The sequence below is a fragment of the Gossypium hirsutum genome, chromosome A01, assembly GCF_007990345.1.
Source record: "Gossypium hirsutum isolate 1008001.06 chromosome A01, Gossypium_hirsutum_v2.1, whole genome shotgun sequence".
Classification (NCBI taxonomy): Eukaryota; Viridiplantae; Streptophyta; class Magnoliopsida; order Malvales; family Malvaceae; genus Gossypium; species Gossypium hirsutum.
The window spans coordinates 14173883-14186368 of NC_053424.1; the positions used below are offsets into that span (position 1 = coordinate 14173883).

Below are 12486 nucleotides of genomic sequence, written 5' to 3' on the forward strand. Positions count from 1 at the left end.
TAACGAAACCATGGAACCATAAACAATTTTAGCAGAAATAACTTGAACCAATCATGCTTTATATAGTTTATGTTTACTCAACAATGATAAATCTAAAGACTCAAAAACAGAAAACGTCACTGATTTCATAAATTCATTGTATGTATCAAGTGCCTGAGATGACAATAGTCTGCATGATCCTATAGCTAATGAAACATTGCAGTGCAGTGCTAAAACTAAACCCGGGACATTCCAAGCTTTCGTTCAAAAAGGCGGCGGAGTAGGTAAACTTGAAGAACACTCGCTCCAATTAGTGCTGCAGATTCGTAAAAGGCCTTGTGTACTGCTCTTTTACTCATGGCTTCATTTACTGCATTTATAGTAACAGAGAATCATTAGAAGAAAAAGTAATCAACTGGAAAGGAATCATGAGAGCAATTCAAGCTATGCCTACATTAAAGGGTTCTTTTTCCTTGAATAATATCTATTAGCACCAGCGTCTCAAAAACATATATTTTTTTATCATACAATATTGAGGGAAAGGGAAAGGGGAAAGGGTGACAAGATTTGAACCCATGTCATCTAGTTCTAGCCGAGTCTTGACCAAAAAAAAGAATGGTTTCACCTAAATTCTTTTTCATCCTCACGATATGCAACAAAGCTTAGATTACTTCTATGATTTATAAATAAAAAAAAACATGCATATTTACATGTATCGAAACAAACTTTTCAGCCATTCAGTGAGCAAAATATGTCAAAAAGTGACTCCTAGCATACAAGTCTAAAGTATCTAATAAACATAGTCTAGCAACCTAAATCATATAAGTTTTAAAACATAACGAAGTGACACTTTATTGTAATTCACAATTGAATCTAACAATTGTCTCGAATGGATTCAAAGTAAAGGCTTCAGCTACCTATGAGTTTGAAGGTATGGTAACAGATAAACAAGTCTCAAAGGTATCAAAGACGGAACATCGTCCACAGCTGTCTGTAATTAAAAATAAAAAAAAGTTTAATACGAATATACCTATTGCCTGACGTTCTGTCTGAGCCTCTAACCAGTGCTGTTCAAACTGGATGTTATAAAGAGCTTCCTCTAACTTAGATATTTGCTCTAACAAAGGGTTGAAATGCTCTGCAGAGAAGCATGAGAACAGCACTCAGTACTCTTTATATTAAAGGTTCAACAGCAAAAGAGAAACATAAAAGCAAACAGAAAACGACTCACCATCCTTTGCATGCTGATCATAGTATGTAAAATGACTTTCATGTACATCAAAGTCAACCGTTTCATAGTAAGGAGATTTATTACTGAAACAGAAACGGTGTATTCCTTTCTGATGAGCAACAAACTCAAATTTCTCACTTATCTTGTCTCGATAGTCTTGAATCTGATCACCGGTAGGTCCCTTCACCTAATAATCGCAACAAGTAGGAAGCAAAATAAGATTGTTAAATTTGAGTTCCTGAACAATTTATGCAAATAGGCAATTCAAAAGAAAAAGAGAATCTTTATGTTCATCTTATCGTTTGACTTGAAAGCACTATAAGTAAAAAATTTTATGACCCTATTTTCAGAATCCAACTTATTCAGATCAAGACGACTTATTACCACCTAAAGCACCATGGAACTTTGTAGAGAAAGAACAACCCCTAATAATCGCCTTAGCAGCTGATAGGTTCCTAAAAGTGGAAAATTTGGAATCTGTTTCCATTTCTTGTCTCCAATACAAGAGTATATTGTTGATGGACTAGAAACTTATGTTTTTCATGTAATACAAACTATAATTCGATTTTGGACTTTGAGAAAAGGGCTCATAATCAGTATAAGTAATAGAGGAGTCAGATCTGATTTAGATCCACGAGATCACCAATTCTAAAATACTATTCTCTTGCAGTTCACACTCTTAACTATGCCCTAAGTAAGAAACTGAACTACATGCTAGCAGTTGAAGCATAAGGAACGAATGACAATGTCGAAACCAAATTAGCCGTAATAAGGAGAAGAGGAAGCTTACCACCAGATCAACACCCTCATGACTATTATGCCAAGTTGAATCAGCCTTGATGACAACAAACGACACATGAATTGTATCCCCTTCATACTTAACATCGTGAGAGAAGCATTCTTCTCTATCAATTACGAATCTAATTCCATACACGGCATTCGGGCTACACAAGAATGCTAGCAATGCAACAGCTACAAATACAAGGAACCCGATTTTCATCTGCAAATTACATAGTCAACGGATCCAAGTTATGAAACATGATAAACAATATGAATATATTGCACTAGTTTGATTGTACATACATCAAAGTATATAAAATCAAATGCCAAGAGATTAATGCGTTTCAAAAACCACTGGGAACTAAAAAAAACCATGAAAACTAATAATTTATAAACAGTAACAACAGAAATTCCGCGAGAAATTCCGAAACAAGTCATGGAATTGAAAACCCAGAGAAATTCCCACCATCTTTTTTCTTTTTCTTATCTTTCAAGTTCATGATAATTGATTAAAACCAAGAAATTTTTTAACACCAAAAAACATTAAAAAACTAAAAACTTATTCGAACCTGAAAATTCCCAAGCAAAACCCACAATAATTAAAGCAAAACAAAGAAGAAAGCATATAAACAAGGTGGGATTAGACGAATGATCTATTCAGTGTATTAGGAAAAAGGCAGGAAAACAATTCAAAACTAGATCAAAACTATGAAAGTCAAAAACAAAAGCTACAAAATTTAATTAAAAATAATAAATAAAGTTTACCTTTTTGGGTGTTTTTTTTTTCTTTGCCTTATTTGAAGAGTTTAGAAGAAGGTGAAAGATTAGATCTTTCGAGGCGTTTTGAAGACAGAAACAGTACAAGAGATGGAGAGAGAAGAGTTATATAGGAGTTCGGCACTTTTGAAGAGGGGTCTAACGAGGCTGTCTTTGACATGGTAATAATCACCTGTATCACACCTACACAATAACATCTTTTTCTAAGGAAATTCCAGCGTTGCCCTGTTGTCTTTTTTTAATGGTCTTGAAATTTATTTGAAGTTGTTTTTCATAATAAAATTGGTGGTCGAGTGCATTAAATTATTACTTCATTAATTCCATTTATTCGATTAAAAATTTTAAAAATTTATATAAGAAATTTCATTTGTTATATATAGATTCGTAAGTCAATCAATTTAACATATCATTCTGGAATGATATTTCATCTAATATTTAATTTAATTCATCCAATGAACTTATCTAATATGATTTAATTTTAAAAACTATAGCAAAAAGAAAATAAATTCTAAATATTTGACTTTATTTTTACTTTACAATTATAATATGTCTATGCTAATATAATCTTTTTTCATTTAATTTAATATTAGGATTAATCAGAGTTTCACGTGTATAATGGTACCAAATTAAAATTTATGTATAATTTTGAGATTTATTCAGATTTGAAATTATATATATTTGAAAACTATTTTAAAACAAAATAAGAGAAAAAATACTTTAGTATGATAAACTTAAATAGTTAATTTACTTATTTAGGTCTCAAAATTATTATTTTAGAATTTTTTAAACTTTTTTTATATATTCTTTAGAATTTTATTTTTTTATTTTTATAATTTTTTAAAAATATAAATTGTTGAACTTTTATAAATATTTAGATTTTTATAAATTAATTTGATTTTTTTTGAAAATTTTTAAATTTTTAAATTTTTGTTGAGAGTGATCAATTTGTTCATTTTCAAAATTGGGCATGGACCAAAGGGGTACTTACGCCAAAGTTCGATACGACTCCAACTCTAAACTCAAATTACTTATACGATTTAGCTTAAAAATACCAAATAACTCGATTCAATTAACTCGAAATTCAATATTTTTTAAATTGAACTGAGTCTTGTTCACCGCTAAAACAAGGTACAATTAGCTTTTATTAAGGTCCATTGGTTCTATGTAAATATTATTGGAGAAATGTGTGGAAGGAAAAGACATCAAATTGTTTACTTGACAGGCAAGGCATGGAATACTTCCCACTACAACATAGATTGCTTTTACTTTGATTTCTAATTATTTTAGATGCCAATGGTGTGCTGCGCTTAGGGAGGATGTGGTGCATCCGATGAGGGATTGTTTTGTGTCCTTTAAGGCATTGAGAAAGTAAGAATTATCTCTAAGAAAGTAAAAAGTATGCATTTTGATTTTTTTCATCTATATTTTGATTTGACACCTTATCTTACCTCATAGGCTACGACTTGTTCGATGAAAAGTGCAAAAGGAAAATGTGATGAAGATTAATACAAATGGAGCCTTTGATGAGCAAGATCAAGCTGATCTTTTGGGCATGTTGGTGAAGGACAGTAATGGATTGGTAGTAGAAGTTTGTGCACATCTAAGCGTAGAGTGTGATGTGTGTAAATATGATGGATACTTGTGCAATTATTGTGGGCTTCAGTATGTGCTTGATCAATGCTTTGTCGGTGTTGTTATTGAAACTTATGCATATTGCCTGATCATTAAGCTTTAACAATATTCAATGGATTTTACTTTGTTTGGTCTTCTTCTAAAAGAGGTTTAGTTTTTAGTTTTAAATTTAGGTAAACTATAGAGGATGCGGTACATACGATGAGGGGTTGTTTTGTGTCCTTTAAGGCATTGAGAAAGTAAGAATTATCTCTAAGAAAGTAAGAAGTATGCATTTTAATTTTTTTATTTATATCTTGATTTGACACATTATCTTACCTCATAGGCTACGACTTGTTCGATGAAAAGTGCAAAAGGAAAATGTGATGAAGATTAATACAAATGAAGCCTTTGATGAGCAAGATTAGGCTGACCTCTTAGGCATGTTGGTGAAGGACAGTAATGGATTGGTGGTAGAAGTTTGTGCACATCTAAGTGTAGGGTGTGATGTGTGCAAATATGGTGGATACTTGTGCAATTATTGTGGGCTTTAGTATGTGCTTGATCGATGCTTTGACGGTGTTGTTATTGAAACTTATGCATATTGCATGATCATTAAGCTTTAACAATATTCAATGGATTTTACTTTGTTCGGTCTTCTTCTAAAAGAGGTTTAGTCTTTAGATTTAAATTTAGGTAAACTACACCGTAGTCATATATAACTATTAGTGTGTTTTTGTTTTATTCACTCAAATCTAAAAAAATTATTTTAGCCATTAGTGTTATCTGTTTGATGCTTTGATTAATACTTCATTACATCATTAATGAAATGCAATAAATGAAGACTTATTTAAAATCACTTTGATCACTAACAAGTAAATTACCAAGAGGATATGAGAGATTCTCATATATATATATACATATATATATTGAATCAATTGCAAGATTCTATTTATAAGACTCGTTATCTCAATTAACTACAATAAATGAAGGCTTACTTAAAAGCACTTTGAAGCATGTTTAGGTATAAGATTTACTTTTCATAAATGGATGGTATTTTAAGGAGTTATGGACCTCCACATTAATAGGATTTATAACACTCATTCTTAGATATCCATAAAAAAATTATTAAAATGTAAAACCCCTAATCCCTCTTCGTTGATGGATTAAGGTCATAGGTATTATTATCAAATCAATCAATTAATCAATTAATCAATTCAAAATTAAAATGTAGGCAATTTCATTCAGATCACAGTAAAAATTACCTATACAGTCCTAAATACGAGTTTACAGGTCCCTAAAAATGATTTAAGAACTAACAGGGGCTAATTTGAAACAATTTTAGAAGTTTAGGGTGAAATCTCAAAAAGCCTAAAAACAGGGGACACACGGCCGTGTGACTTTCGAAATTGGGACACACGACCATGTTCCAGCTCATGTAACTCACTTACTTGAGACACATACTGTGTCCCAGCCTGTGTCTCTGCCCGTGTAACTCTAAAACTTGGGTCACACGACTGTGTGTCAGCCCATGTGGAAACTACACTTATGCAATTATTCTACACGTTCAGGGCATATGCCCGTGTATGTTACCCGTGTGTGACATACAACCCTATGACAGACCGTGTACACCTAAATGTACCTTAAAACTCAAGTTTATCAAATTGTGATTACTTGGGAACTAAGCAACCATTTCACCAGCCATTAAACCTATTCAAAGCACAATTAAAAATATTCAAAAATACCAAAACAACCATCTAAGGTGCCTAACCAAAGTACCTTCATCGGTACCTCAATTTATATCATTAAACACACAAGCAAAACAATCAACCATTCAACTTCTATTCATACCACATTTGCCATAATTTAACTCTTTAAATTACCAATTGGAAGCTATGCACATACCAAAACATTAAGCTAAGCTACTATTGTAACACCCCCTACCCGTATTCTGAGCCTAGAATAGGGTACGAGGCATTACCAAACTTAATATGATCAATCATGTAAAAAAAAGCAGCCATAAAATTTTTTCTAAATTAAAAACTTTCATACATATGTTTAACGTCCCTTATATGGGCCTACGGGGCCCAAAACATACATTCAGGGTGGTTCGGGACCAAATTGTAAACATATGAAACTTTTACAACACTTAGAAAATTTTCACACTTTGGAGAGTCACACGCTCGTGTTTTCAACCTGTGTAAGTCTCTGTTTATAACTTCATCACCCTTGTCAGTCGTACACTTCATATAAATAACAAGAAACGTGTATGGGCTTAATTCTCATTCAATTTCTCATATATATATGCACAATTTCACGTTATGTAATCATACAACATATATCAGCCATATCTCTATAATCTAAATATATTTTCATAACAACTTATCTTAATTTCAGACTATTTCATATTTAAGCTTAAATAACCAAAGTATTTGAAATATCATCTTTATGCAAATAGTACACATGAGGTATATAATTCTATAATTATGAATAAACACATTTATCAAACATTTTCCATACTCATATATCAATGTCTCATGTCTCCATATATCAATAACCGTCATTTTCATGAATTCCGAGTTCAATTTCATAATTATTTGTCTCGTGTTCAATTTATTCCATATCGAAATTTTATTCATTAAAACATTTGAATTATCAATACATATGAACAGTACATTCAAGATGAACAATTATATAATCACAAATGAATTCATTTATCAACCAAGTTCTATACTCGTATCTTATCAACTCGTACTTCCTTGTATCACATAATTCCATGTAACACTTACCAAACTTTGTCAAATTAGTGAACGTCTTACGGAATTGAGTACTTCGTTTTCTCGATGCCATAGTTCAACTATGGTCTTACACATCTTCACATAATGATGCCATAGCCCAGCTATGGTCTTACACATATTCATATATCGATGCCATAGCCTAGCTATGGTCTTACACGAATCACATATCTCACTGATGCCATATCCCAGATATGGTCTTATACAGTAGCATATATCACACCGATGCCATATCCCAGATATGGTCTTATACGGAAATCAATTGTCACTTGTAGCCGAAGCTACCACTATTCACTGATCAGGTAGCCGGAGCTACCATTTTTCACTGATTAGGTAGCCGGAGCTACCACTTTTCACTGATCAAGTAGCCGGAACTACCACTTTTCACTGATCAGGTAGCAGAAGCTACCACATTTCACTGATCAGGTAGCTGAAGCTACCACTTTTCACTTGTCATTTGTTTTTGATCAGATAAGTGTAGCCGAAGCTATCACTTATCACTTTCACTTTTCCTTGATCAGATAAGTGTAGCCGAAGCTATCACTTATCACTTGTTGCCATGGTCCAACCATGGTCCAACCATGGTCTTTTCCTTCAATTCATCTTGTCACTGAACTGAAATGCTCAATTTGATCATTTATTCAATTTTCATGCTTTTACATTATTCACGATTTTATCATCAATACATATGAAATAACACATCATGAAATTCATAAAATTAACAAATAATCACTAAAATTTAGCCATATAAACTCACAAGTTCAATTTTTGTATTATAACGATAATCATAATTTCATAATAAATATACCAAATAAAACATTATATCATTTCTAATCCAACACTTATCGATTATAATCGGGCATGTGATCAATTTATACACGAGTCATTCATATATTTTTGTATATTTTTCTCCTCTTCCTCTCCATCCACATCCTTAGTATAAACAACACACTTGTAGGTAACATTATCCATAATTTTCACTATCTACTTATGTGAATATTCAAGCTGTCCATCTGTGTCATAGTCACTAAATTATTTTTATCTTGAGCTACAGAACTCCAAATTAAGATTCATAAATTTTTTCAGAAACTATACTCATATGTATTCTTACCATAAAAATTTCATAATTTTTTGTTGGGCCAATTAATACAGTTTATTCATTGAAGTCTCCCCTGTTCTGCTGTCTGACAGTTCCGACCCTTCTTCACTAAAAATTAATTATCTTCTCGTAAAAGATTCGAATGATGTCCTCGTTTGTTTATATTGAAAATAGACTCATTCAGGATTCTAAACATATAAATTTAAGCCTCTAATTATTTTTATCCAATTTTTTTTGATTTTCCAAATTCAGAACAGGGGAACCCGAAATCATTCTGACCTTGTCTCACAAAAGTTATTGAATCTCATGATTTACAATTCCATTGCTTACATAATTTCTTTTATAAGAAACTAGACTCAATAAGATTTAATTTCATATTTTATTCATCCTCTAATTCCATTTATACAATTTTTGGTGATTTTTTTAAAGTTAAACTACTGCTGCTGCCCAAAACAGTTTTAGTGCAAAATGTTGATTTCCATTTTACCCCAAATTTCACAATTCATACAATTCACTCCTTGCTCAATTAACCCCTCAATTAAGATAATTTTCTCAATTAATACTTTTTCTAGACATTATAAGTTATTTCATAACTATTTAAATTCATAATTTCCACATAAAACTCTAACTTCAAACTCGTTTACAATTAGGTCCCAAACATTCACTTTCTATTCAATTCTTTCAATAAAATTAGAATATAAATAATTTAAAGCTCTAATTCCATGCCAAATCATCATATACTTCCAGCATTCATCCATAACAACTTCAAAAATTAGACATGGAATCAAAAACTAATGAAATAGTAAGTTGGATCCAATTGTAAAAGTCCAAAAACATAAAAATTTCAAGGAGAAAGCAAGAATTAAACTTACATGAAGCTAGAGTATGAAAACTAGCTTGAACCCTCCTCCATGGATGTTTTTAAGCTGATGAATATGAAGAGAAATGAAGAGAATTCTAGAAATTCCAATTTAGTCCCATTTTTATTTAGTCAATTTTGTCAATTTTCCAATTTTGCCCTTATTTCACCCATTTCCTGATTTTTCTCAGCTATTGCAGTCCAAAATATCTCCTTTGGGCTTATTTTCACTTTAGGTCCTTACTCATTTGAAAATTGAGCTATTTAATCCTTTTAGCAACTTTTACACCCTTTTCAATTTAGTCCTTTTTATTTAATTAACCACCCAAACGTCAAAATTTTCTGACTAAATTTTATTACTTCCTCACCAACACTCTATAAATATTTCTAAAAATATTTATGGCTCGATTTATGAAGTCGAGGTCTCGATACCTCATTCTCGACCCAATTTACCTAATTAATTCTTTTAAATCACCAAATTCACTAATTCAAAAATGCTTTTATATTCACATTTGACTCATAGGTATTAATTTATTAAATTTTCAACTCACCCGTCGGATTTAGTGATCTCAAATCTCTATTCCCGATACCAATGAAAATTAGGTTGTTACAACTATACCAACATTGCCTAAACCATAGCATATACAAGTGACCAACATTTCATATTAAGCCAAAACCATATTACACCAACAATTCAATTAACAACCAAAGACTTCCTAGGTACATGCCATTACAAAAATAAACATCACCATACTTGAGCTTGGGATCGTTGTTGGATGCTGAGTCGATAATCAAAAGAGAAGTACCTAATCTGCGCGCGGGAAAACAAAACTGTACGCTGAGTATAACTCAGTGGTATTTCTATAATCTGGACAATATAAACTTGATATGAATAGATAAGTTATAAAGATGCAATAAGTAATGTTGTAAGACATATGTAGCAATTCATTAATGCTAACTTACTCATTCTTTATTCACATTCAAAAGAATTCATCAATTTAGTACATGGCAATAATATTTCATATAGCATTTGAGAAACCAATTCATTCAATGGTATATTCCATCTCTAATTTTATTCATAGTTTCAATTCTCATAATTCAATTCACGTTCACATCAATTCACCATTTCTATTACATTTCTCATCTCTTTTCCATTTCTCAACCATGTCATTTCGATATCAAGCATATCAACTTTATATTATTTGATTTCCCTTTTAACACGACTTGGATTCGAACGGAACCAACATACCAGTTTGGCACCCAGTGCCTCATCAAATAAATCCAAAGTAATAATTGAGCCTAACGCTATATAAATTGACACCCAGTGTCTCATTAGTTAAATTGAAGCAAATTGGCACCCAGTGCCTCATCGATTTGAGGTTGAAATTCTCATTTATGCACACGTAAACATATATTCAATTCAATATTCATATAATCAATGCATTCATAATATACCAAATCAATCCATTTTAATAAAAAATAAGTTCAATTCAATCTCAAAGTACCAAAGTACTCACCTCAAATGCTTACCATATGCAATAATTCAAAATGCCATAATTTACAACTTAGTTCAGATTATAGAAACACAAACCATGAATTCCGAGCTATTCGACGTCGATTTTATCCTTCCCCTTTGTAGTTGAGAATTCCGGTATGACGTTAGCTACGGAATAAACAATTAAAATACATTAATATTACACAATTCAATTTCACATTAAATTTTCAATTTTTACACTATATTTGCTTAAACTTCAATTTAGTCCCTAAACCGAGACTAATTTTAATCTCCACATTTAATTTTATATTTTTATACCAATTTCACTCTAAGCTAAATTTAGCGCCCTATTTTCAATTATACCCTTAAATTTTGAATTTTTCACGATTTAGTTCCTATTGTTCAAAATCAAGAATTAACTCTACAATTTGATCATTTTCCACTTCTAACTTAAAAATCTATCAATTTAGCCCCTAGTATTTAAACTATTCAACAATAAAAACATTTAAAATATTAAGCAATGCTAAAATTATAATATGGGTTAGGTAGCTCTAAGTACCAGGATTCCAAAGGCATAAAATTTACAAGAAAAATGACTAAATTAACTAACCAATTGAAGTTGAAAAGTTAAAAGTCCCTAGGTTTGCAATCGGTCTCGCCTTCTTTCTCTTTTTCTTTTCTTTTCTTTCTTTTCTAATTTGTTTGCATGCTTTCCCACTTTCTTTATTTTTAATTTGTTTTTATTTTAATAATTATAATATACATATACATATACATATACATTAAGTTTTATAATATATATTCATTACAACATATATATGTACAATAGTTAACATATATATTTACATATTTATTATTGATGTTGTCCCCTTAAAAAGAAAAAAAGATGTAATTGCTACTTTAGTCCCTTTTAGTTTATTTTAATCTATAATTCAACTTTTAACTTTAACATGATTTAGTCCTTAAGCCTTAATAACTCCAAATTCATGATAATTACCTATCCAAAATTCAATTCTCTACTAGACTAACTTTGTAAATATTTGTTAAAAATATTTACAGGTCCGACTCATGGGAACGGAGTCCTGAAAATACACTTTTCGACATCTCTAACTATCGGGCCGTTACTTAAGACCTTATTAAGAAAAATCTTGTGGAATAAAAACCTAATGAAGGAAAAAGAAAGTATATAATCTCACATCGTAAGCTGCCTCATTAAAAACTTTTACTAGAAAACCCAACAAGACAAAACCTAGGTTAAAGGAAAAGAGCACATCATGTCTTGGACCCTCTTTAATAAGAACGTCACTTAACATGATGCATTCTAATTTTTGTATACCAACCTTTCAATTGCTGAAGTTGGTATTGTCTTAATAACCAAATTTGTGAAATTACCATTAGAATGGATTTGATTAACTTCTATATCACATTTATTCTAAAGAAAATGAGTGAAGAATAATTTTGGTGAGATATGTTTTGTTCTATCTCCTTTGATGTATCCTTTTTTTAATTAAGCTATACATGTTGCGTTATCTTTGTTTAAGATAGCTACATCTTTTCCTATGGAAGTAAATCACTTATCTTTTGGATATGTTGAGTCAATAGCGTCAACCAAATACATTCTTATCTTACCTTGTGCATTGCAATTATTTTTGCATGATTTGAAGAGGCAACGATTAATGTTTTTTTCGTTGAACATTATTGTACGATTGTACCTCCAAATGTAAATAAATACCCCTTTTGAGATTGACATCAATGTGGATCCGATAAATATCCAGTATTTGCATAGCCAACTAATTAAAACCTTGAATCATTTAAATAAAATAATCCAAATCAGTTGTTTCTCTGAGATATCTAAATACA

General features: G+C 31.1%; 1 protein-coding gene across 2 annotated transcripts; it reads right to left on the reverse strand.

Annotated features, from left to right (window-relative positions):
• Nucleotides 1–38: 38 nt before the first annotated feature.
• On the reverse strand, nucleotides 39–2993 carry LOC121203018 (transmembrane emp24 domain-containing protein p24beta2). Of its 2 annotated transcripts, none has more exons than XM_041076694.1 (5): nucleotides 2756–2993; nucleotides 2001–2210; nucleotides 1211–1397; nucleotides 1010–1117; nucleotides 39–349 (listed from the first exon to the last, which is right to left on the reverse strand). In XM_041076694.1, exons 2-5 carry the CDS (start codon nucleotides 2208–2210, stop codon nucleotides 216–218), a joined length of 639 nt encoding a protein of 212 aa, XP_040932628.1. In that variant the 5' UTR covers nucleotides 2756–2993; the 3' UTR covers nucleotides 39–215. The 2 variants fall into 2 exon arrangements, with proteins under 2 accessions (XP_040932628.1, XP_040932626.1); XM_041076692.1 differs by lacking the exon at nucleotides 2756–2993 and adding an exon at nucleotides 2560–2705.
• Nucleotides 2994–12486: the final 9493 nt, after the last annotated feature.